General features: G+C 39.6%; 1 protein-coding gene across 1 annotated transcript; it reads right to left on the bottom strand.

Moving 5' to 3' along the window:
- Positions 1–4,315: 4,315 nt before the first annotated feature.
- LOC139712845 (monocarboxylate transporter 12-like) lies at positions 4,316–26,506 on the bottom strand. Its single transcript, XM_071624634.1, has 4 exons — positions 25,741–26,506; positions 8,003–8,146; positions 5,024–6,088; positions 4,316–4,473 (listed from the first exon to the last, which is right to left on the bottom strand). The coding sequence occupies exons 1-4, from the start codon at positions 26,504–26,506 to the stop codon at positions 4,316–4,318; spliced, it is 2,133 nt and encodes a 710-aa protein (XP_071480735.1).
- Between the last annotated feature and the right edge of the window lie 768 nt (positions 26,507–27,274).

Here is a 27,274-nt window from a genome sequence, read left to right as displayed (position 1 = left end):
GCTCCATAGCTTGTTTGGTTTTTTAGAGCATTTTTTAACTAGCCCGTATGGGTCAGGGAAAGTCCAAATGTAATTTCAAGTTTATGTAATATATGAACACAAATAACACTTTAATATATTATTCTACTTTGCTTGATACTCAGAATATCTCCTGGACAATAGACATGTACCAGACCGCCACACTTTTCACTTTACTAATACCGGCAGCAAAAGCCTAAAATCAAACATCTAATAACAAAAATAAAACTAGAAATGTCGCTTTGGCGACTGGTATGCCTCCGCCATAATGCATGATTTTCCCAATAGGTCTAGATAGTACATGTGGACACTGTGTGATTACATTTTCACAAAATTGGCAAAATATTTGAATGACAAGTTCATCACAAATGTGTTGAATGTTCACCTTCCTTGACGTAGGTTTAATTGGATGAATAGGAGAGCATGTATCTAGGGATTTAAGGACTTTAACTTGACTTTGACCCATTCATACATTTAGGCATTGAGTAATTTTCAAGGTACAGGTGTGGAGAAAAAGTGCAATTTCTGAATTGAATAGTAAATTGTTACCATTTTCATCTGGCCTTGACCCTAAAATTCATAAGATAATTACTTTCAGGTAGAACATGCATAATATGTACTAAGTTTCAAGGTAACTTGAGCCACTTCCGAGATATGGAGGAAAAAGTTAGTTCAGCACTTTCACTTGATCTTTGACCTTTTGACCTTTGAGGCAAAAAGAGAAAAAAAAAAACTTTCCAGAGAATTTCTATTACATGTAGGTTACACACGCATACACCAAGTGTAAAAAAACAACCCTGCTGGCATTGCATAAATATGAGGGTAATAGTAAAATTCTGAAGTCTTGCACTTGACCTTTGACCCCTGACCTTTGACCCCATGAACCCTACATTCTCTAGATAATCACTTCCAGTCAGTACGTGTATACTTGTATACTATGTTCCATGAATATACCTTGAACAATTTTCCAAGGTACGGAGAAAAAAAAGAAGTTTTGATATTTTTACTTGACCTTTTGACCTTTGGCCTTTGACCTCATGACCCAAACTTTCACCAGAGAATCTTAATTGGGTAATACATGTATACACTAAGTTTCAAGAAAATCTCTTCAGGCATTCAATAGATATGGTGGAAATAGTGAAATTTTATGTATTTGACCCTGACCTTTTGACCTTTGACCTTTGACCTCATAACCCAAACTTTCACCAGAGAATCTTAATTGGGTAAAACATGTATACACTAAGTTTCAAGAAAATATCTTCAGGCATTCAATAGATATGGTGGAAATAGTGAAATTTTATGTATTTGACCTTGACCTTTTGACCTTTGACCTTGAGCATGTGCACCCAAAAGTTGATAGGCACAACTTCACCCCCTAATACACATACATGCCAAGTTTCATTAGGATACCTCAACAGGTTTCGATAGTTACCTTGTCCACAAAATTCATTACGGACGGACGGAAGGACGGACGGACGGACGGACGGACGGACGGACAACCCGAAAACATAATGCCTCCGGCACCACTTCGTGGCGGAGGCATAACAAACCATATGCATAGGGCGCCCTTCTTCTCACCAGAAAAATGTGCAAACAAAACAAAATAGGAGCTACTGTGGATCATTGGATGGACCTCACACTACCAATCACGAGGTTGCTGGTTCGAGTCCCCTATATACTGTAGCTGCAGTAGCTGTGCCCCTATAGGCAAGGCTCTTTACCCTCACTACCTAGTTTTTCGGAGGGGCCGTCAGTTGCGTATTTTTTTTTTCATATTAGGCATTCATTACCTTCTTAGCAGTCACATAAATCAGTCTAAAATCAATGCAAGCACGATCAAAAACTAAATCAAACCAAAATTGGGCATGCACCTTCGACTACAACGGATGAACGGAATCGCGGCTGCCGCGAAACAAACAGACTATGCAAAAAGCACACCGGCACTACTTAACTTCGCGATATCTTCATTCACATTCTAACATAATTTGACACAAACTTTGATGCACTGCGATGTCATCACAAACACACTAGGTTGTGAGTGCGTAACGGTCGCTGTAATAACGTGTTTTTCTTTGCTTCTCATTTTTTATTGACCGGGGTGATTTCATTAGGGTGCCATTCATGGTGGTAATACAACGATATTGAACTCCTAAAATGTCTCCTTGCCGGTAGGTATATAATGGCAGGCACACTGTGGTTGCAAGCACTGGTGGCGATGCTCAGTACGTATCAGTGAAAATACATCGATAAGATGTTATATTCAATCATTTAATGCCATTACTGAGATATCGGATTTCAATTGCCTGTTTTTCGGCATCTGATTTCTTTCACAAAAACAAAGCAATGACCCAGAGTTAGTTGTAATCATACGGTAATCCCTGCAAATGCACACATTGATCACTGTTAGTATGCATACAAAAAGTGAAAGTAGCTTTGTAATCATAATGTACACACACGGATTATGAAATGGCCATTATCTGAGCATAATCATAAGAACCCTAAGATTTGAAATTGACATAGTCCATCAATTCTTAAATTCAATATATCAATATCTAATTCAATTCTAAACCCAAGATTATCATTTCATGTACAATATATAAACTGTTCACATTATGTCCTAGCACCATTCAAACATTGCATTTATTCACAACCATAGAAGTTCATACAATGTATCAGCTTTCGGGAGCAAAGCACATCATTGCACTGGAAGTATTTCCATGTAAAGATGACCCGTTATACGATGACCCAAAGACACGCACTGAGAGCGATGTTATCCAGGCTGACATCTCCATCTCAACCTGTAAAACGTTTCCCCACATACCGGAAGGTATTGCTACTATTTTATTTTGAAAGGCATTTATCGCAGTAGCTAGGCACTTGAGTCGGTCGTCAGCCTGTAGCTGCGCGAAAAAAAAAAAAAAAATCTATTCTTTCTTTTGATTTCAACCATTATTCCCTGAAGATATATCCCCGAAACTCCTCTGCCGGTTCCTTCACGACCCTGCTTCATACAGCGCTTAACAAAAGTATTGCAGGTTGAAGTGATATCAGAATGAAAATGTCATGGATTGCAATACATGTATCAAGAGTTTTTATATGCCATATTCGTATGCAAGTACTGAGATATTAAGACAACCGATTCCTCTGTCGCATCTCTGCGGTCTAGTATGTTCCTGATCCCTACGGATAATAATAAGTATGTAATATAGACTAAAGCTCTGTTTTTGTTTGTTTGTTTGTTTGTTTGTGTGTTTTTTTGGTCCTCGGGGCTCTACATAGCTGTTATCTTTTTTTAATTAAATCCTCTTTAAGCAAGTCTACGTGACATTTTCTTTTCTGATACAAAAGAAATCCATACTACACATAAAACTACCAACTACTGCACTAAGAATCTACGTTCGCATCACATGACAACTACTCGGTAAGTAAGATTTTGAAAGCTGCATTCTGTGTGTACCAATATACAGGTTCTCTATTATTCCACAAGTTATGTGCTTTTATTTGATTTGGATATTACTGAAGAAAGCTCCGAAAATAGCACAAATTATTCCGTAAGTAATAACTTGTGATGTGCATGATAAGCAGTACTTGTATGCATGCATAAATATGGATGAAGTTCAAGATGAAAATGCAGCAATAAAGGCACAACCAAAATGTACACATGTATGGAATTCCACTTTCTTGTGCAACATTTTCCAGCACACCTTGTCTCATTTTGAGCGTATTGTCTTCAGCATACGTTCAGATGACATCAATCTTTTATGACTCAACCCGTTTTAGTGCAATTCGATCTTCGATACTTGTTACAAGAAATGTGTCAAAAGCATAACACGCTATCTCGGGAGTGTCCACTACAGCCGTTTACTCTACAGGACGCCCTCAACGTCTGTTCTCTGGTTTCAGCTGAACGACGTGCGCGGTGCTGGGCTGATATATTTTTTTTTATTAATCTTTTATACATTCCACCCTAATGATTTTGTCATAAAGATGCACTTTATGTCCGTTACTCTTGTCATGCTGGATTCTGATTTCTTTTTCAGAGGCTTTTTTTTGTGGACAGAATAACGTCAAACGTTATGTGAAATACATTTTGTAGTAACAAATCCAGCTTTATAGGAAAGCTGCGAAAATCATTATAAAGAAAACGCATGCCTCCTTATGCGAACCTCTGGGTGAATTCAGCTTAATTAAGGTAGTAGCCTGCCGCGTTTACTGGATACAAAGGGTTTTAAGAACTACTTCCGGAGATCTACTTCGTTCATTCCTTGCGTGTGTTTGCCTGACTGTCTTGGTCCCGTCAAATGCTTGCAGATTGACAGGGAGTCCTCCTCTGACGGACGCCAATCACTCGCCGGATGACGGCAATCAGGATGACCACGCAAGCTGCTGCTGACGTCAGGACCCCACAGGCCGTGAAAGACATCTTGTAACTTCCGGAGACGTCACGTATAGCCCCTGAAGACAATATAACGAGGGTCGACAAATTCATAATTATACACAAATCATGCACGGGACGGGACTAGTTTGAAACATAATTTACACTCAACCCAACCCCATCCCTAAGCTTCTTCTTCGAAAGTGACAAGGAAAATTAACGATTTGTATTTCTTTTGCGAGTCTTTTGCAAACATAATCAAATTCTGACAATTTTTCATCCGCTTTACTTAAATTGACACAGCAATTGCATTAGAAATGTCAAAAGAGGAATTAGATATCGACATTAGGGCGAATTGTCTGAAGATAGCCTGTCATATATGGGCATTCTTGTCCAAGCAAAGAACTCATAAACGTCAAAAGGAATAGATGAATAAGTGAAATAAGCAAAGATCGATTATCATGTCTTTTCTGAAATTTTAGCATTACGTGCACGTGAGACAACTGTATTTGCAAAATAAGTAAATTAACCTATGATTTGTATGATCAATGGCGTTGCTCTCTCTCTCTCAATATACCCGATTACTATGAGTTATTAAGTATGTTAGAGGTGTCTGACGGAGATGCCTACCCATGCAGTAACCCCCAAGAGCACCAGCCACGCCCTCGACGAAGATAAGCCAGCCAGTCGCCTGGACACCGGCACGCCCATCTAGAGAGCGCTGCACCACCAAGTTGAGGGATGTGATTGCACCCGTGCCCAACCCGAAGACAGCCGCCGACACGATGCCCGTGATGTAGCGTTGGAAGAGCGCCAGACTGAACTCGGCAACGGCCATGACGACGAACATGACCAGGTAGAGCGTCAGCGGCGTCATCCAGCCCCGCGAGATGAATATGCCGTGGCCGAAGAGCGTGGCGCAGGAAGCGACGCCCGTTGACGACAGCAGCACCGCCCCCTGGATGGACGACATACCCCGCTCGACGCCGGCGGCGACCAGATATTTCATCACCGCGGTGTTGGAGGCAGACCATAACATCACGACCACGCAGAGAAGACCGTGGGTGACGTTCTCGGTCAGGTGCATGGCATACTTTTCCCTGATGCTCAGCCGACGCGGCATCCCACCACTAACAACGAGCGTACTCTGAAGGGGTTTGACAACGATCGTGCCGTTGGTGTATACGCTTTGAAGCGGCATTTTGCCGCCGTGTCGAGAATCGTGAGGAAAGGCATACTCTTTGGTGCACTTACAGTCGTTGCTGCTCAGATCTCTCTTGGAAGATGAACACTCGGATTTTGTAGACAAACAATGCTCTTTGCACGGATGCCAATCACTTTTTGCTTTCTCGTCTGGACATGGATTCCACTGGGGAGACGACATACGGGAGGAAAAACTCGCGGGAAGTTGCGGCTTTGCATCTTCGAGATTCGCCGGCTTCGTCGTGTTTCGCGGCTTGCTCCCTCCTTTCATGAGAGCCCCCGTCACGACGGCGTTGAGCGAGATTGCTGATATAATGAACAGGGCTCCCCGCCATCCAAAGTGATTTATAAGGACGCGTATGATTGGTGGAAAGATGAATACGGCCACAGACACTCCAGATAGCGTTATCCCATTGGCTAGCGCGTAGTGCGTGGAGAAATGACGTCGAACGGTGACGAGCGCCGCCACGTATATGAGGGAAGATCCTATACCTGGAACCAAGAATTAGCGACAATAATTATAATTAGCGGATCAGTTGCGATGGTCATAGGAGTCAGTTCTGTACTGCTTCTCACAAAATAAACACATTTCGCCATTTCGAACACAAGAACTCTCTCTCTCTATGTTTGTTTGATAGTTTGTTTGATAGATACTTTATTTTCTGCAAATCAATATACATAAGTTACATAATCATGAAAATGCAGGAAATATACAAAGTAAATTAAACGCAAAGTCGTTTGACTTGCATAAACCAAGATACATACTAAGTACATAATCATGAACACGTAGGACATATGTAAAGTAAATTTAACACAGTCTTTTGACTTGCATAAACAACGATATGAAAGAAATTTACTATACAGTATGCATGTCTATGCAGCAGTGATAAGAATAACATTTATAGTTAAGAAACGATTATGCAGAGGGCCGCCATTATAAGCATTGCTTGAAAAGATGGCCGGCCCGAGGAAAAGATAAGGACGTACTAAATTCGTAACAATATAAATTCTGCTGCGAAGGTAGCAGGGGAAAATAAACTCTGGTGTGCGATGGTGGTGGTGGTGAATGTGTGTGCAGGTGCTTGAGGGTGCACAATAGCAGATAGGCTGGAATTTAGAATAGTGAAATTGGTTTACTGAAAGAGGGGACGATATGCGCTGTTGCTATCAGGAGACCAACATTAGTTACAGGTTTATATAATTTATTTGTTTTTAGTTCATATTTGAAATATACTGTAATAAAATGTACTTCTTTAAGTTTGCTTTAAATGAAAACAAGGAGGCACACTGTTTCAACTCCTCAGGAAGAGTGTTCCATGTATCCGGACGGGACAGTGACAAAAAATAATGGTAGGAGAGGGAATAAATTGAGTGTATCCAGGTGGCGTAGAAGTGGCTATTGGGCAGAGCCATTATCTATCTCATTGATATGCAGAATCTACCACGAGAACGCTGGTTGATCAAATCAAAATTAATGATTTAACAATTTCTCTGCATTGTGTGCTCACTATTAAAATCTCTTGCAGACTAGCTGGACGCGTTGTGTGTGTGTGTATGTGTGTGTTTGTTTGTTTGTTTTTGTTCATTCGTTTTATACATGTATTATGATTAGTGGACCACGTGTCCTCCCCTCTTCAAAAGGAGAAAGGTAATGCATAATTGTCACGAAGTGGCAGATACCACGAGAGGTGATAATCATTTACGATCGTCTTATCTCGCCTACTTTTATTTCTATTCAAACGCCAAAGCAAGGAATACTCGGCAACTTTTTGACGGATGGTTTTCATGCCATTGATTTATGCATTAGAATGCATTTGATCCCAGCTTATTGTTTATCTCAGCACATTATGCGTAATTTCATATCCACCTCATCACACACTGCACAGAAACAGGCTATATATAGCAATAAGTGTGTTCACATGGGCTTGTCAGTTAATATCAAGTCACGATTTAATTTCCAATATCATATACATCATTTCAGGTACCATAATGACAGAAAGTCAATAATTATACTATAAACTAAGACCCTTATCATCGAAATATGCGCGTTATACCCTGAAGATAGGTAACTAGACTCACTATGGATAAAATTCACTGAGTCACTTTTATATAGTTATGATTCCAGTAATTATTACGGTCTGGTATATACTCCACATTTCTTCATTTGAAAATGGTGACATTTCATTCAGCTCATTGCAGAAAAAAAAATATGGAACACATAACGATGTATCACATTCGTGTTCTAGTCAACAGTAATTGCCCCTATATATCCTACAAACAAACACGTTATTTGCATTGACATGTACAGTTTGAGAAAATAAGGCAAATTAAAGCATGGGTATTGAATTCTCTAATTGACAGGAAATACATTACAGATTGAATAGAGAAGACGGTTATTCGTTGTACCTGCTATAACGGAAATGCCGGCCCCAACCATGACGACGTTGGTTGCTAGGAACGCTACCATTATCCCCACGGAGTTAATGATCCCCCCAGCCATCATCACACAGCGGGGTCCCAGCTTCTTCGTGGCCAGGGATGCAAATGGACCTGCGGGTTAAGCATGGAAATTAACTATCAATGAGTCAGTAATTCATGCGATCCGCTTTTCAAATACCTCTCCCGTTTATTTCTCTCATTCATTCCTCTCATTCATTCGTTCATTCATTCATTCATTCATTCATTCATTCATTCATTCATTCATTCATTCATTCATTCATCCATTCATTCAATCAATCATTCATTCATTCATTCATTCATTCATTCATTCATTCATTCATTTAGTACCAAGTGTCTGGTTGACACCGTCCTGTTTGTTAGTTGTTTGTTCGTTTGTTTTTGTTATCGTTTTCTCTTTTTATTTGGGGGCGCGTGTAGGGAGGGGGTATTGCTCATGTTGGTTCGGTGAAGGGTTAATTCTCTCCCCCCCCCCCCACCCCCAACACTCCAACAGGTCTGAGCCCTAAAAAAATAGTTGATCTTTTCCTCTTTTTTTTTCTAATTTGTGTAGCCCACGGTGCGGGGCAGGGCTGCAGCCTACAATGAAACTCACTCTCCATCCCTGTTACGTGGCTTCATACCATTTACCAAGGAGCTTCAATGAAGCTCCTTGCATTTACTGACACCTGCTGGGCAAACAACAAAGAGTAGGTATACAGGTGGGGCGCACGTTTTCAGGTGCGTGTGTGAGACGTTCCATCCAGGGCTCGCACTCTGACTGTACCGGGCCAGTGCACTGGGAATGTTTGAATCATGGAGTTACTTAAGTGCAAAGTGGTTGATAACGTGTCTGTGCTCTTGTTAGCACAGAAAACATTCGTTTTACTTCCTATCCCGACAGGTTATACGTAGCTCGAGGACGGGACACTAATCAGTACTCGTTACCTGTCTAATGGGACAGCATGGTAGTACACGTGACAGTCTCGTTAGGTTGGGTGAACCCGAGCCTCTTTTTATCAATGTTTATCGGAAGTCTGAGACCAAGGACACCTCCTTGCTGAGACGATAATGACTGCAACACAACTCCCATCAAATCAAGTACAGTAGGGCCTCGATTATTCGGATTCTCTGTTATCCGGACGTCGACTGGCTGACATTATTTTAATGTTTTCATGTATTTTCAGTGCCAAGTCTTTCTATAAACAAACGCACGTTCAACCATTAACGTGCGATTACAGGACGGGGCATAGTCCAATCAGCGCAGCTCACTGTAAAGTCAGTTCGTGAGACGATGTCAGTGACTGGGTGCCAAGCTTGTCACTGGCACTGAGTGCATGACAGTGATTACCTTACAATGCAGTATTCGACGAGTCGCAATATCGATCTCATACAATGTCGGTCAATATGAATCAAACGAACAATACATGAAGGGATATTTTACTTATATTTCACTTAATTTCCATATCACCTATGACGTATGAAATATGACAACGCCATGCAGATAATCATAATATTACTGATTTGGTGATGAAATGTATACCCCTAGCATGATATGCTATAAAGTGCTGCATTTGAGCATACAGTACCTCTCTTAACCGACCAAATCGATTATCCGGACGTCCGCCGGTCCGACGTGGCCGGGCAATTCGAGGTCCAACTGTAGTTGACTTTTTGTGTAATACGATAAAGGAAGGTGAGCCTTTCTTCGAGCCTCGAGGATTTTGGTATAGGGGTCATTTGAGGGGCAGCCAATAGTTCAAGGCGATGTTATCAGACCGTCTCAGGTTCAGACAACTGAAAAAAAAGTCTTTATCTGGTCTCGTCATCAAAAGTTTTGGTGCAAATTGCACATGCAGTTCTGATGGACAGTGGAGAAGTCACGGCAAATGTCTTTCTTCTATCTTTTTTTATTATTTTCCCCTTTTCTTCGTCTCCTTCCGATTCTATTCTTACGTCAAATCTTGAATTTTTTTTCCTTTCTCGTCGATCTCCCTTCATTGTTGAATATGTTCAGTTTGACAGCGGCGCATTGACGTATACTGGTAGTTTGGGCAGTGTCGGGATTCCACAGTGCTCTATGAAAGCAACATCGACGGGGACGACGACGACGACGACGACAATAGCAGCAACACCAACAATAGCAATAATGATAATAATGATGATGATGATAATAACAATAACAATAATGATAAGGATAATAATAATAATAATAATAATAATACTAATAATAATAATAATAATAGCAATAATAATAATAATAATTATAATAATCATAATGATAATAATAATATTTGTAATAATGACAGTCCTTCTTTTCCGTTCTTACGAAGAGGGTCGAGAGCGGCTGCCAGTCTTTCTATCATTTTTGTATTTTCCGTTCAAACAAGGACCAGGCAATCATCAGAATCAGAGAAAAAGAAAAAGAAAACTAAACAAAACAGACCAAATCAGAGACGAAGCGATTGCATACAATCGGCCGCGGGGAAAAGCATTTTACTCCAGCCTATTCGCGCAGGCTGGCAACAACAGCTGACAGTACACGTGACCGCGGTAACGACTAGTCTTCTTTCACAGACCCTCGCAGGAGAGAACTTGTAGCTGCGAGGACTAGCAGAAAATCTACACGCAAGAAGAACACATGGTTTCCCTGCGACAGGAGCACACACAATATTCAAATACGAGACGGTGTGCATCGGCGCCTTTGAAGGAGAATAAATCAAAATACTTATGCGGGTTTAGTTGATGCAGAAAATAATATTACAAGTAATGGAAGTTTGTTGAAAATAAGACAGTCCGTTTAAAAGTTATTACAAACTTCGGTCAATTCCGTGTGTTGCCATCATCAGTGGATAACAAGACTACAATTTGTTATGTCACAGTAGGGCAAAGAAGTAAAGAAAAAAAGCGAAGTCAACAAATTTGCATTTTTTTTTAGCATTATGGAAGAGCGCTTGACTACAAACTCTGTCAGTCAGATGGCTGTGGGAAGTACAACATTTGTAATGTTACCATCAATACATGTCAGTCCAAGTATCGAGTCCAAGTAATGAGTATTTTTCTATCAAAATACGAAATTTATGAGGAACTCCCCACTTTCAAAATGACTTGAAGAGTAACGATATTATTGGAGAACGTGCCCTTGAAATGGGACAATGCTAATAAGGATTCGGGAAGAATTAGTTTTACATGATTCCACAATGTAGTGATTTCGGACACACTGACTGTAGGCCTATTCAAAGTTCAAGCGGGCTTGATATCTCATGCAGACACGAGATTCATAGTAAAGTTCCATACCTTAAAATATTCTTTTCCAGTCAGGACGAATTATCGCTTTTCCATTGTTGTCCAATAGTGAGCCATTCACTGAAGCCAGTTCAAAATGTATATCACCATCAGGTTCTCTCTCAGTCATGTTTTCTTTTTCGTTTTGCATTGTTTTTTTTTTTCTACTAGCGCATCTTTAGGTAAGCGGGATTAAATAAATAAATATATACAGCATATCGACAAAGGGGAACGGGATAACGAAATTATGTCCTCTGGCGTGTTTCTCATATAAACATCTTTCTTTGTCCATAAGTCATCATGGAGCCCCGTATGAAACTAATTTCAAGGGCAAACACGGAATATCTATTAACACCACAATAGGTATCGCACTGACCAAAACTGGAAAAACAAACACAAAGACAAATCTAAAACTAAAAGCTCTGAACAATGGATAGGTCCTTGCGATTTTCATCCAGTATTATGTACACGTAAGGACATTTTGCTACGAGACAAGCATAATTGTATTCATTTTTGTTTTATACCATTGTTCGTGCTGTCGTAGTTGGTGCTGTTATTGGCAGATTCTTCAAGACTGATAATGAGATTGATAATGAGGGCGAGGTTTTTGTGGGAAGAGAGCGGCTGGCAGCGTAATTGAGGTCATTGTAGTCAACTGTAGGAGTCAGCAGTGAGCTGGAGAGCTCGTTCTTTGTACAGTGATGTCATGGATGTGTGTGAAGTTCAGGAAACACTCTTTGAACAGCTGCGCTTGCTGCGCATAGCAAAACCATGCTTTAGTACCTGTACTGGAAATAGGAGAGATGAAGGTGACTATGTTGTGTTCAAATGCTGGCATCCATGGACTCTCTGTTGCACAGGAAAGAAGTCAGACTTATTCAGTTACAACAATTCACGCGTGTATGCAACCGACTTGCATATCACTACAGCTGAATGCGACAAAACAAAGTGCGTCGCATGATCGCACTATGATAGGTCGAAGGATCTGGGCCCCATTTCATAAAAAGGTGATATGATAGCAACTCTTGCTGGAATGGCAATTGTCATATAGTAACGACAAGAATCCAGCTTCCTGATTGGCTGTTGCCATTGGAAGTTGCCATTCCAGCAAGAAATGCCATCCTAACATCTTTTATGAAATGGGGCCCTGTTCTCCACAAAGCATTCTGAGTTGTGTTCTTCCCACCACCCCCAACACACCAAAGCAATACAGATCACAGCGCTATCAAAAGTCAGCAAAGAGCACTTTAGAGAATCTTTCCCTGTTTTCAGTTTTGTTTGTATTGTGTATAAATATGAGAACTGAGAAATCAACGATCGCAATCATTCTGTCGAAATTGATTCTTATCTTGCGCCGCGTCAATCGCCAAACCATGACTAAAGTATTCGGTTTTATTCATTCGTGGAAATCAATGACCTTTGACCTGTAAGACTAGTTTGGCTTCATATCAACTTGAACGAAGAGCGAGTGTCCCTCTCGAAAACGAAACGGCTTCCGTTAATCACGTCACTTGATTCTTTAATCCCCGTGACCTAATTCATTGGTTTACGTAATTTATTACACAAGACTGATAAGTGTGCGCTACTATTGATTAAAGGGGAAGGAATCTAAAACCAAGAACAATGCATCTATCAAACGGCTTCCTCACAAATCAAGGCTTAGTGGACTCTACCTACACACAGTACGTTTTGACAGTTCTTTTCCTTGCTTCATTTACTTGGTTTATGTTTGTCTTTCACAGAGAACGGACCGTAGGACTTTAAAGAGATTGTACAGTTATGGTTGAGACCTAATTTCAAGTTTCTAACATTTTTTGGTGAGATAATCAGAAACCTCTTATAAAATGTGAAAGAGCATGTAATTCTATGAGGAATTCAACGTTTATTTGATGAAAATTGGTTTTGAAATGGCTGAGATATCAAAAAGAGCGATTTTAATAAAGTGTGGGACCCACACTTTATTACAATCGCTTTGTTTTACTTTGTTTTTTGATGTTTCAGTCATTCCAAACCCGATCTTCGTCAAATAAACTTTGAATTCCTCTTAAAATGGTTTGTTCTGTACTATATTATAAGTGTTTTCTTGTTATCTCGCAAAAAGTTAAAAACCAAATTCTCATCTCCACCAAAACTGTACTATCCCTTTAACCCTCTATACCTGCCACATTAAATGCCTGTCTATCGGTATGTGTGTGAAATTTGTTCACACGTGACTCATTGATACAGAAAGGGGTTTAGTTATATTGAAGCGTAAATTGAAGCGTAAATTCCACATACAAGCTCTGCTTCTTAGTGGGACCCTCCACTTCCATCCTTATCCTATAGTTGACTTGTATTATACGCTTTATGTATATATTAACAAAGATGTAATCGCATCTACTTCTCATTTTCATGTGTACCTTGTCAAATTATGTTCTGTAAGTATTACAATTATCATGTACATATGGAATGTATATAATTTCTTTGTTTATTTGATGGAAGTGGAAATAAAGTTGAATCTAAACATTATAATGACTGTCATGAATGCGCGAGCTCAGCATACACACAGAATTCGAGGATTGCCGTCTAGGCGGTGAGTTGGCTCAGTCGGTAGGGCGTCTGCCTCACGATCCTAAGGACCCGGGTTCGAACCCGAGTCTGGACTGAGCAATATTGTGTGTAATCATACCGTCCCCTAACAAGAGGCAAAACACTCTGTCCCTCTGACAGAACATAAAATGGAGGTCCCGTGTATGAGAGAGTCACAACTCATGCACGTAACAGATCCCGCTTCGTTCGTTCATCGCAAAGAGCAACCCGGTGAAGTGGTCCCGCCTCACATCCAGCTGGACCCCATGGAAGACCAGCTTAGTGTAACTGAATATGGGATATCCAGCCATCTTCTCAGATGGAAGTAAACAAACAAAACAAACAAAACAAGGCCTATACATCTGATATGAAATCGGGAGGTTTAGGGGCTCCAATATCAGTTCCACACGCCACAGAATGCACGCCTTCTGGAAGATCCCATGTTTTGTAATGATGATGTCATCGTCTCGCAACATCCTTCCCGAAATTATTAACCCTCTGTGTATCAGGTTTATTTCCTGTCCATAGGTTTGTGTGTGACAATATCTATGCACATTTGACTCACTGACTCAGAAAGGGTTAAAAACCGCTCTCCCCTGCAATGCAAGTCCTCAGCATAGTCCTCTCCTGGGTTGACTGGGTTAATTAGCACACATTGTTAATAGTGCACAATTAGCTACAGTTGTATATACTGTACAACAGCCACATATAACTGATGTGCAGAGGGATGGGAATGGATGATGCTATAGATATGGAATAGCTAAAAAAAACACGAATTTGAACTAATTACATTCGAAAGGGAACAATGCTGTTGTAAGGGAATACTAGCATATCATAAAACAAGGGTACCATTGTATCATGTATGAAGACACAATCCACATGTATTAAGAATGCCTGTTTGTGAGTAGGAGAGAGTGTGTGTTAAACAGTGCGAAAAACAACAAAAGATCGCGAAAATTAGACCAGTAGAACACAAAGGCTGACCCCAGATATTTCTCTACCAGAACAAACACAAACGCAATCACGGATGATTTGCCGCGAGGACATGGAAAAATAATCCGCTTTTAGACCGTTTTAAAACAAGTCCATTCTTCTCCTGACGGATTACGGGGTTGACGGAAATTTGGGTTAAGACAAATCCCTGTCAGCAAAACATTCGAGAGTGTGTGAAAACAAAGATGGAAATAGATCTAGTTTAGAACTGAAATCATTGAAATGAACATACAGACGAGATTTCGCTAGAAGTGCACACACATCAGGTGCAACTGCAAACATTTAAAAGTTTCTATATTTTGCTCTCTTTTTTTTTCTCGAAACAACACCTCATTAGCATTCATAATCTCATCCATGGAGAACTCAACTTATAGACCATGCATGGAGCTAGCAGATCCATGTCTCCAATAAAGTAACTATAGACAACGACATACGTTCCCATGAGCGATCCACTTCCGACAAGCTTTGCTTTTTAGTGGATCACTATTTTCCATAATCGAATTTATTTTCCGCTCGCCCACGAAGTATTTATAGTGTTTTTCCTAAATATTGTACATGTTATATGCTGTTCTATAATTTGTCTCGTATATATATATATTACATGAACCTTTTGCAAACGTTTGAGCAATATCATTTCATCACATGTATACTTTGTACTATGTTTTTTTTTTTTTTTATTTTCGATGATTGGAAATAAACTATGATTGAATTGAATTGATTGAATTGAATGATGAACAGTGTCATCATGAAGTGTCTGATACATACACCTCCCACACTGCTCCACGGTATGACGCTGTATTAAATATCCACAAGCCAGCTAGCAAACTCATTCTTCCCAAACGCAATCTCCTACTGAAGTAACCTCCCAGAAGAAACTTTACCTTCTCAAGCTTATATACAACAACAGAACCTGATTTGAACTAAATACATTCGAAGGGGAACAATGCTGTTGCTGCTGAATTATACTGGCATAATTAAAGGATATATGACGTTTCACATGCAAACCAATTATGACAGTTTTAGAGTGGTGACGTCATCAACCTGTTTGTAATTTGCATTTGACTGTCATCAGTATCTCTGTTTAAAAAACAAAAACAAAACAAAACAAAACAAAGCTTAAAACTTCCAAATATTTGTAGCCTCCCCCTTGTGGGTACACTTCTTGCGAAACATCATCTGAATATTCATTTCAATGCTTTCATCTATAATCTTTTTTTACTTTCGAATGTTAGCGTTGAAGGGAATTGCACTCAACCCAATTTCTTCGACCCCTTAATTCATCATGAGAAAAGTAAACCGTGTTTATAAAACGATCTAAAAAAAAACCCGACTATTTTTCCTCAGTTGAGTTATACTGACATAAAAATGAATGAACTTTTAGATGCAAACCATTACAATAGTTGTGAAAACATTTTAATGGGAGATGATAGTAATAGAATTTGGGTCACTGGCTCTTCTCTTTTTCCAAAATAAGACTTGACCTCGCTGCTCACACCGCGAATCAAATATAAAAGCAAATAAACCAATAACAGGCAGACAAACATTACGTAATGGAGGGGGTGCACCATAACACCACAAAAGACAGACAGACAGACAGACGCAAAATGTTTAGCCCAAACTCAGCAAACTGATAGGCCTACACAAAGGCTTAGGGAATAGACCTATACCAGAGTAGTATATCATAATAAGGGCACTCGATTATACACCATGCATGAAGACACAGTGTTTAATCCTCAGGTATTAAAAACAGGTGTTTGTGAGTGGGAGAGAGGGAGGGAGGGAAAACACAACAAAGGATCGCATAAATTAGACCAACAGAACACAAAGGACGGCCCCGGATATCTCTCTCCCAGAACAGACACAAATGTAATCGCACATGGTTGGCCATGAAGACATTTTTTGAGGGAAATAATCTGCTATTGGACCGTTATAAAACCAGTTCATTCTTCTTCTGACGGATTACGGGGTTGACGGAAATTTGGGTTAGGAGCAATCCCTGTAAACAAAACATTCGAGGCTGAAAATATAGATGGAAATACAGAGTTAGTTTGTAAAAAGAAAGCATTGAAATGAACATACAGAAGAGATTTCTGTTTCAGCTTTTAAACGCTCATCCACGAAATATGTCTCCAGAAAAGTGACTACGACGTTCCAGTGACGAACAGGATATAGCGTCGATATATGATATCAAACAAACTTTACCTCGAAGTCTATAAGCACGCTGCCAAACTCAATCTTCAGGCACAATATCCCACTGGAACGACCCCCAGAAGAAACTGTAACTTCTAACAGTTTAGAAGTATTTGAAACAAAATTAAAAGTGCAAAAATTTACCCTCAAAAAGAGCAAAATCAACTAGCATCCCGCTCTAGTAAGCCATGAAAAATTGGCTTAAAAACCATAGCCTAAATGAGGATATCTCTGGAAACATTCTTTTTTCTGACACTAGAGGTCCTAACAAACAAAATGGTACCCATGGCGGAGGGTCGGGGGGGGGGGGGGTGCACGGTGGCCCCCTTTGGACCACGGACTATTCCTAGGCTTTCGGGAGAATCAACTATACAATAGGAGCTCGAGCTCCATGCTACGTGGAACAAGGTCCAAGCATGAAGCTACGAATAGCAGCTCCATGGTACAAGGTAGTGATATCGCTGACTGTCAAAGAATGCAAATTATTGACAGGGTGATAATGTCACTCACGATCTCACAACTGTCATATCGCTTTTCATAAAAGCATCATCATTCCTTAGTATAATTCAGCAGTACTAACGCTGTTACCGGTTGCAGTGTCATGAGAATTAATTATCTGTGCAAGTTAATATAAATGCGAGGAAATACGTCGTCCTTCTGTAAAGAACAACGGATTTCAAAGACAATATTGGTGAGTCAAGCTATTGGGAGGCACGTTAAAGGGTGTGCGCCATTAGCATCTCAGGTATTGTGCAAAAATTTGAATCTAATAACTTTCTTCAATTTCTGGTAATGAAACGCTCACCGATTGGTGCATTTGATTTTACTTGCCATTCATGGAAGTATACTCTCGGACGCGGTATGGATTTTCAATCCAAATTTAATTTGAAATAGTTTATGAGGGGGAATGGGACATTGTAGCACAGAAAAAGGGTCATGGTCATACTTACTAGGTCATTCTGTCTGAAACCTAACTTAGAAATAAATCTGTAATTTAATGAAACTGATTTATGCTTTCATTTCTAAATCACCTCCAACAAAATTGTACACTATTCAGCTATTGCTCATGTCAATGACAGTGTTATCTGATGTAATATTTTTTTTTTTGAACCATTAAGGATCGAAAGTGGGAAATGTTTTTGTAACACCTAGTACCTCTTAATGCAAAACTCACATGTGGCATACCCAATACTAGTTATGTTCAGACGGCAGGCCCTAACCTCGAGGTTAGGAAACCTCGAGGTTTAGCTCTTGCCCCCTAACTACGACGTGTGTCCACACGACGAATCTTAACCTCGAGGTTACGAAACCTCGAGGTTAAGCTTCTGCCCCCCGTAACTACGAGTGGGTCTCACTCGATGTTAAAACCACAAAACCGGAAGTTTCAGCCCACACTGCCAACAAGCAAGGCGTCTATTTATTCTTTAGTCCAACCCTGTCGGACTCGCTTACAAGGGTACTCTTTTTCTCTGTCATGGTATGCAGAGATAGCACTGCACTGATGACTTTATGCCTTTATGAAGATATTCGTCGAAAACATTTTTTTTTTTTTTTTTTTTTTTTTTTTTAGCGTCGGAGAAGAATATAGAATACAGTAGCGAGTTCGACGTGTTCAGTTTCAGAGATCATGCGCATGGGAAGAAAAGATGATGTTGTTGTGTCGTGCGTCATATATAGGTTTTTCACGTGTAGTGTATTTGTGGTGTACGTTTGGGAGGTTGACCCGGAAGCAGAGGGAAATTGTGGGGGCTAGGGTGTACGGCGAGGTCACTCTTAACTTCGAGTTCGTTGTTTTTTGTGTCCACACGGTGCTTAACTACGAGTGGGGACCCCCCGCGGCTCGTGGTTAGAGCGCTAACCATAAGATTTCTCGTGGCTCGAAACATCGAGCAAACCTCGAGGTTTGCTAACTACGAGTGCGTCTTCACGGTCCCTAACTACAAGCTCCAACCTCGAAGTTTCCTAACTTCGAAGTTAAGGGCTCCCGTCTGAACGTAACTACTGATTCTAAATAGGAACGTTTGGTAGCAATGGGAAAGACAGGAGAGATCGGAAACAATGGGATCGACAGGAGGGATCGGAAGGCCGTTCTTCCCTTCCTGGAGGACGGTATATATATATATATACACGGCATAAGTAGGTTGGTCCTGTCCGTTTATGATGGACCCGTCTGAAGCATGGCAACCATCAACAAGTTCGTGCACCTCACACCCCTGACGTAACAATGCTTGTGTAAAGTAACATTTCCATTTTATTTTTTTTCTTTGAACTGATATATATACATGCATATAAAAACAACTAGATTTGGTGTGAGTTCAGCTATAACCAGAGCGTAACAGATAAGGTTCTCTATAACTGTTGAATAAGCCCCATTGTAACAATTAATCCTTCACGCACCAAGATCTCCACAATGAAAAAAACAAATGAGAGAAACATATGAACAAATAAATAGATACAGAAATATAAAGAAAGAAAGAAAGAAAGAAAGAAAGAAAGAAAGAAAGAAAGAAGCGAATAACAAATAGATATATGAAGAGAATTGAATGCAAAAAAAAAAAGGATTACGCCATTTTTAAAGTAAGGTCTTCATCGAATCGAGAAAAATAAAATCTTCAAATGATACTGCAATCATTACATTTAGTTAAATAACTAAAATATTTTTGAAGATATAATTTAATCTATCACATAGGTTTTAAGTATAATCCCCCTGTTTTTCAGCAGATTATATCTAGAATATCTTAAATTGATAGAAATGGATACAATTATCTGTTTTTGCATTTGGACTTTTTAAATAGATCGAGAGAGAGACAGAGCAAAAGGACTCATGTAATATCAGACTAGATCAGATTTTCTAGAAAATTATTAACAAAACGAAAATCACATTTCCACACTGGAGTATATACTGCTAAGAAATATCAATCCCTTCAACAAGAAACTATGCTGAACAAAGCAACTATATCTAACATTTTTGACTGCTGTCATTTTTACCATTGGTATTTTTCAACGAACTTGCCAAATGAGTATTATTTTATTGGAAGATAAAAGGAGAAAGAAGACCAGCAAAAAAACGACACGACGACAATGAGATATATTTCCCAATGATGCATTCCTCCTTCCTGTTCTTTTCTTTCTTTTCTTTTTTTTTTTTTTGTTCAGTCACCTCTCGTTTTAGTAGGCCTATTCAGGTTAAGCAGGATATGATTTTTGATGCCAGTATACAAAAAACAAACCAACAACTGTGTTTGTTCATTCGAAGCAAACTAATATTGACCTACCCCCTCAATATTCATTATCAGTACCTAATCTTTGAATGCTCTGATAGCCGAGCTGATGCCACGTTTGCGATGGTCTACTTCCATCGATAATGTATGTCACATCTTGATCTACTCAATGACATCGCGGTTCACAATGTACTTTTCCTTCTTTATCAGTGGCAAGAGAAAAAAAAAAACAGAAGAAAAACCCCGACAATGATCGACTGTTCGTTGCTCCTGAACTTTGTGCTTTGCATTTAAGTCCTCAAATATACAGATAGCGAGGTATGTTTGACTTCTGTCGAACGATAGATGTGACATTCAAGGGGGCGAAATAAAGATGATTGTCAATTCTCATCACCTTATAGAAACGTGATTCTCGCGTGATTCTAACGTCAAGGAACAAGTGCAATTCATTTTAAAAATTAAGTTAACCCTTTATGTGCCACATTCATATTTTCTTTTCCGTCCCAGGTATGTGTGTGTGACGTTTGTGCACATTTGACTTACACACACATAACTCACAATAAAAATCACGGGAGCAGTGTTATCAAGAAGAATGGTGTAAGTTTCTTCATCATCTATGAATTTGACATGAATGAAAATGATATGGGAATATATACGCTTAATCTACCTTGGCCAATGTCCCATAATCTTAAAAATATCACTTTATTATATTCAGCATCAAAATTATTGAATGCATTACCTACAGAAAGTAGATGAATAACTTAAGTTAGTGCATTCTCAAGAGCTATGTCGAAAAATCATTTGGAAATGTAATAGTTACATTGTACTTAATTTGTTTACATGAAATTGTCATATTATATGTTTTGGCCGGACATGAAATAAAAATGAAATGAAAAGAAATGAAATCTCTTTATGAATCATTCGAACCGATCGTATCATTTTTTTTTTTTTGTTTAACAGTGTAAATCATTACCGTCCCTCACTGTCTTTTCATAAAATAATGCTTGCCATTTTTAATCTATATGTACTAATACTTAGTAAGGTTTTTTTTTTTTCCACTGGGTTTCTGACTTCATTTATATTGATTATATATTTTTGAATGTATTCTCTTCATTATGTGATTTTTGTTGTATATGTTTTCATTTAAAAACCTTTTCAAAAACAGTTCAACTCAAAATAATCTCGACATAAAGCAAAACTTTAACAGAATTTCATATAATTTCAAGAGGCAGTGACATCAGCCGCATCCAATGGATCTACTTCATTGATTTGAAATGGATGATATCGTTTTAATTGATATTCGGGATTAAGATTTTAACTTTTTTTGCGAGATGATTAGAAACCATTTATAAGATATAAAAGTGCATACAGTATTTGATATGAATTCAAACTTAATTTTTATAAAAATCGGTTTTGAAGTGCCTGAGATATTCTATAAAAAAAAAGTAAAATAAAGTGACCACAATACCAGATGGCTCAGACATTTTATTAGAATCGCTTTACTTTGGATATCTCAGCCATTTCAAAACATATTCTCATCAAATAGACTTTGAATTTGGTTTTGGAATCGTATGTTCCTTCATAGTGCATAAAGAGTCTTCTCATTATCTCTTTTTCTCACACACACACAAATGGAAACCTGAAGCTCCATCCCAAACAAAACTGCGCTGTCCCTTAAATCTATCGACAATAATACACTGACAAAGTTTCCCTCTTTTGCGCGAATCACCGAGAAAACTGCACCTATATGGTATCATCGATGTCATTCTATATCTATAGTTGAATACAAAAGAAGTTCATATGTGACAAATATCACTGTTCCGTAGAAATGTGAAGCTTCACAATTAGCATCATTATTTCATTTCCGAACTTAATGAAACGTTTACCATTTCGTTTACTTGGATTGCCTTTGTTCTTATGTTTATTATGTGTACGCTATGTCATGCAGTTTTGTCTAACTGCACAGATAATGATAAATATGACAATATCAAAACGAACTCATCAGACCCTACTGGTACGATGCCATCTATACACAAGTATAAAGCAAAGTATCCTCATCGTATTTCATCGCCTACCGCCAGATATGACTGAGATTTCGCTATTCTATCTCAAACAATCCCCCCCCCCCCCCCTTTCTGCAATATTACCAAAACATATCGGGTAAGATCCGATTACAACCCTTTGATTTCCGTCAGCCGTGGAGATCTTCATTACAGACGGACATGTTTTTTTTTTGTTTGTTTTTGTTTTTGTTTTTTTGTTTTTTTGCATTCGTTAGTACAGCTCACAAACGCGACTGTATAATGGTACGTAATATGTATACAGCCAGATTGTGCTGTTTCCTCATAACCAATTCAAATTAACAAACAGTGTAACTGAATTGAGGACAAAGACTCAATGGAATATGTGTCAAACCCAGTATAGCCTGGTATATCTATGTCATTTATCTTATCAGCATAAGAAAAGCGATTGTCCAGTTTGACCTTAACCTAGGTTTGTCTGAAGGTGAGGTGGGAAGCGAAAACTTGTCGTTATTGTTCTCTTCGTAATCCCTCTCTCTCTCTCTCTCACGCGCTTGTTTCAAATTTTCGCAGATGCGTTTAGCTTCGGCAATTTTTGCTTCAAGTTCATGTCGATGCAATTAAATTTATTTTTATTTCCCTTTCCTCTTCCAGAGAAAAATGACATAATATATCAATATGAAAATTGCAAATGTCCTTGAGTACACAACAGTTGACTTTAAGATGAAACTTAAAGGTAATCAACGAATTTAGGGCATGCATGTATACATAGGTTGAAACAAAATTTGTTACTATTATGTCAACAATCAAGGAAGAATACAAAATCAGTCGCGCGTGTTATTTCGCCACCAAAATCTGCCTCAAGTCAAGGAATTGTTCGTAAGATGAGTCGTTGAGGTCGTGGCGAACAAATGGCAGACTCTTCCTTTGAGTCGACTATACCTACTTGTCCTTTGCAGCGCAGTAGATTAAAATATGAAATGATTTCCACTTAATTTACCACGGAAACCCTCAACAGACTTTATAGGCCAACTCTCTGACAATGTACGCTTAGAAGTAATTACGATGTGAGCTAGTAATCATTGATCTGACCACTGCACTTCAGAAAACACTCCCAGCTACAGTAACGAGAGAACAGCGTCGTTTCCCTGTCACAATATTACACTAACACTCGGAAGCAACTTATTTTTTTTTTCGAGTCCGTGAGAATCTTAAAGCGAATCGCAGGTCATTCATCTGTCTGAGACTAATCAACTTGATCTTTGAGTTCTTTAATGACAAATGGCTTGATGGGTTGGTAAATGGACCCTCGTAATTGGTGCCACGTTTATTGATCCTGAGGGCACCATAAGAGACAGAGTTGAAGTAGGCCCAGATGATAATGCCCAGGAAGCTAATTGACCATAGGTTATAATTGTTTGCCACCATGGCTTGATTCATAACCTTAACTGGTAATGACGATATCCCGAAAGACACGTGGGGATGGGGGCACATGCGGCATAGTGGATAAGACTCTTGACTTTATTGGCGACCCGAGCTGGCGGTCGCTAGTTCGAATCTCATCAAGTATCTACGTCATTTGAAAAGATGTTTTACCAAGGAGACGGTGGCCCGGCCGCGGCTCCACCGTTTAAAGGGTGTGTACAGTTCTGGTCGACTTTTAACATTTTGTGAGATATTCAGAAACCACTCTATGAGATGTCAAGGGGCATGCGGTTGTAAGGGGTATCAAAAGTTTGTTAGATGAGGGTCGGTTTTGAAATGGCCGAGATATCCAAAAACAATGTAAAACAAAGAGATACTAATAAAGTTGGGGCATGTCGCCTTTTATTATTAGCACTTTTTGGGATATCTCAGCCATTTGAAAACCAATTTTCATCAAATAAGCGTTGAATCCTTCTTAAAATTACATGCTCTTTCATATTTCATAAGAGGCTTTTCATTATTTCACTTAGGAATGTTCAAAACATGAATCCCTACCTCGACTAGTACTGTACAGTCCCTTTAAAGGGATGGCACAGTATTGGTGGAGATGAGAATTGGGCTTTTAACTTTTTGCGAGATATCAAGAAAATACTTATGAAATAGTACAGAGCATACCATTTTAAGAGGAATTCAAAGTTTATTTGATGAAAATCGGGTTTAGAATGACTGAAACATCAAAAAACAGAGGAAAACTAAGCTATCGTAATAAAATGTGGGTCACACACATTATTAGAAACTCTCTGATTTTAGATATCTCAGCCATTTCAAAAACAATTTTCATCAAATAAACGTTGAATTCCTCATGGAATTACATGCTCTTTCATATTTCATAAGAGGTTTCTCATTATCTCATTAAGAATGTTAGAAACCTGAAATTAGGTCTCAACCAAAACTATACGATCCCTTTAAACCACCTTGTTGCTCTTGACCCAGGTGCATAGAAGGGTACCTGGCAATGCTTTCAGGTTGCTGACCACGCTGATAAAGACAGGGCCTTCTGCTTAAAGGGATCATACAGTTTTGGTTGAGACCTAATTTCAGGTTTCTAACATTTTTTGGTGAGATAATGAGAAACCGCTTATGAAATATGAAAGAGCATGTAATTCTATGAGGAATTCAACGTTTATTTGATGAAAATTGGTTTTGAAATGGCTGAGATATCAAAAAAGAGCGATTCTAATAAAGTGTGGGACCCACACTTTATTACAGTCGCTTTGTTTTACTTTGTTTTTGGATGTTTCTGTCATTCCAAACCCGATTTTCATCAAATAAACTTTGAATTCCTCTTACAATGGTATGCTCTGTACTATACATCATAAGCGTTTTCTTGGTATCTCGCAAAAAGTTCAAAGCCCAATTCTTATCTCTACCAATACTGTACTACCCCTTTGAGCAGCGATAATACTCAAAACTCACTGCGCTAGATAAAGAAGATTTTATTATCATTGTTATCATTATTTCATATCTAAACACAGTGATCAGTAAAACCTTATGGGATGTCGCGAAAAGATTAAGGATGGGATTCAAAATGGTCATGAATGAAAATTAGCGAGATGAGAAGAAGCGAAGGACAGTGAAGTAAAGTAAAAAGTTGTTTTTTTTTTAAGTTGGCACATGAAGTAAATGACAAAGAAAGAGAGAAAAAATAATGACGAAGATGATAATGGTGAGGTGAATTCGGAAGAAGAGGAAGGTGAAGGGAGTTTTAACGAATTATATGCCAAGAAAAGCAGGGGGTATACTGCGTGAGTGTGTTTTATAAAATGTAAGATGTATTTACATGTTTTTTCTGTATTGTCCTTTGTCTTCGCCTTGTGCCTCCTGTTCAATCCAGGAGACAACCTAGGCCTTTCATGTTTCATTGTTGATTGATATGATAAAGAATGTTGAACAACAACAAAAAAATTACCGTGAATGGAAAATAATCGCCATTTAAGATACTCACACGTGACACCGAAGAAGAACGCTTCGAGAGAGAACATCCATCCCATGAATGCTACGCTAGAATCAAACTCCTGCAAGATGTCGTCCAGGAAGACCGCCAGACTCTTGAGAAGACCTCCCGCCAGGATCTGGCTCAGGTGACACCAGATCAGCAGAGTCCATTTCCAGCGGTACTTGGCGGCGGGAACACAGGACGGGGAGGCACGTCGTCGGTCGTTCGTGGTCCCGGCGGAAGACGTCGAGTTGGTGGAGTCCAGCGGCACGTTCGTACGTCGTTCTGCCGTGCCCGAAGGAGAAGACTTACGCCCTAATGAGTAGGTGGTGGATGAGGTGGAGTTTGGGCGGCTGGAAGTCGAGTGAGTGAGGGCGGCGTAGTGGAACGACGCGGCTTCTTCCACGTCTTCCGTGTCTGTTGCGATATGGCAAGAATCTGGTGATGGGAAATCGTTCCTCTTTGAAAAGTTGCAAGCAGGGAATTCACTGACTTCATCACTGCTTCCTTCCCACCCTGACTCCGCATCCGACAGTGCATCGATGTTGAGGACTTCGCTCGATAGGCGATGTAAACATGACAGCGACGAATTCATCGATGACGTCGTGGACGAAGTCGACGTTGATGCTCCGGACGATAACGGGTTTTGCACTCCATTCATCCCGGGCAAAACCGGCCTCTGTGTCGAGATTTGCTGTTCACCTCCGGGTGGGCCCCTATCGGGCTCGACTACATCGGCCAGCATTTCAAATCGCTTTCGCTTGGCGACTCCCATGGTGATTGCAGTCTGGTAAATGCAGAAGTAGGGAATCGCTAGCACTTGAGCAAATGGGGGATCAGTATCCGTTGGTCTTACTAGTTGTGGATGTTTTATTGCACTGTAAATTCAGTCGTCTGGGAATCAGCAAGCTGGCCACCGGGCTCCCATCTCAACGATCTACGGCGAGAGCTCAACGCCTAGTGGAACCGTCGGACACTCGTAATACATAGGCCTATATATACCTATGCTTCGCTCGTCAGCCCCTGTACGGAGGAAATGTGCGCACATTCGGAATAATAACCAGGTCCGATGATCGCTAATTCAAAGAGGTATTATGTGTAATACCTCCTTGGTTACATTATTTTACAGTTCAGGTTTTTCTTGACCTACACACCGGTCTCTCACTTGCTCTAGGATGACTGTCAGTTCAGCATGACAGCTAGTAGCGAGTGAACAGTGGTACTGCTTGTAAGCGACTAATGGTACATTCGTATATTACACTACTGCAGGCGATGAGATATCTGAGCATATACTGCATTGAGCGGACGGGAAAAATTGCACGCAGTACGCACCGTCAAGATTGCGTCGTTGCAGAATAACAAACTTGCCTTCGATCAAAGACACAACACGGAGTTAGGACAAAACAAAATTCATTGTGGTTGGTAATTGTTATTTTTTTCAAGGTATAAGGTACTTCCCGTATGTTTTCGATAAATAAGCAGGCAGGCAAGTCTTCCATTGTTAAGATTGGCGTACTCTGTATCCGTTATCTATTGGTCGCAA

This window comes from Diadema antillarum, unplaced genomic scaffold (genome assembly GCF_040938485.1).
Source record: "Diadema antillarum isolate AM-2024a unplaced genomic scaffold, OU_Dant_1.0 seq00001865_RagTag, whole genome shotgun sequence".
NCBI classification, from domain to species: Eukaryota; Metazoa; Echinodermata; class Echinoidea; order Diadematoida; family Diadematidae; genus Diadema; species Diadema antillarum.
The sequence above is the reverse complement of the archived record's forward strand: the minus strand, read 5'-3'. Positions and strand labels throughout refer to the sequence as shown.

Excerpts from the sequence above, each read along its gene's own strand:
- LOC139712845 (XM_071624634.1), bottom strand. The coding sequence starts at position 26,506 with ATGGGAGTCGCCAAGCGAAAGCGATTTGAAATGCTGGCCGATGTAGTC. Across the intron at positions 8,147-25,740 it reads GTTCTTCTTCGGTGTCACGT|GTCCATTTGCATCCCTGGCC; the intron begins GTGAGTATCTTA and ends CTTAACCCGCAG. Across the intron at positions 4,474-5,023 it reads TCTTGGGGGTTACTGCATGG|GGGCTATACGTGACGTCTCC; the intron begins GTAGGCATCTCC and ends TATTGTCTTCAG.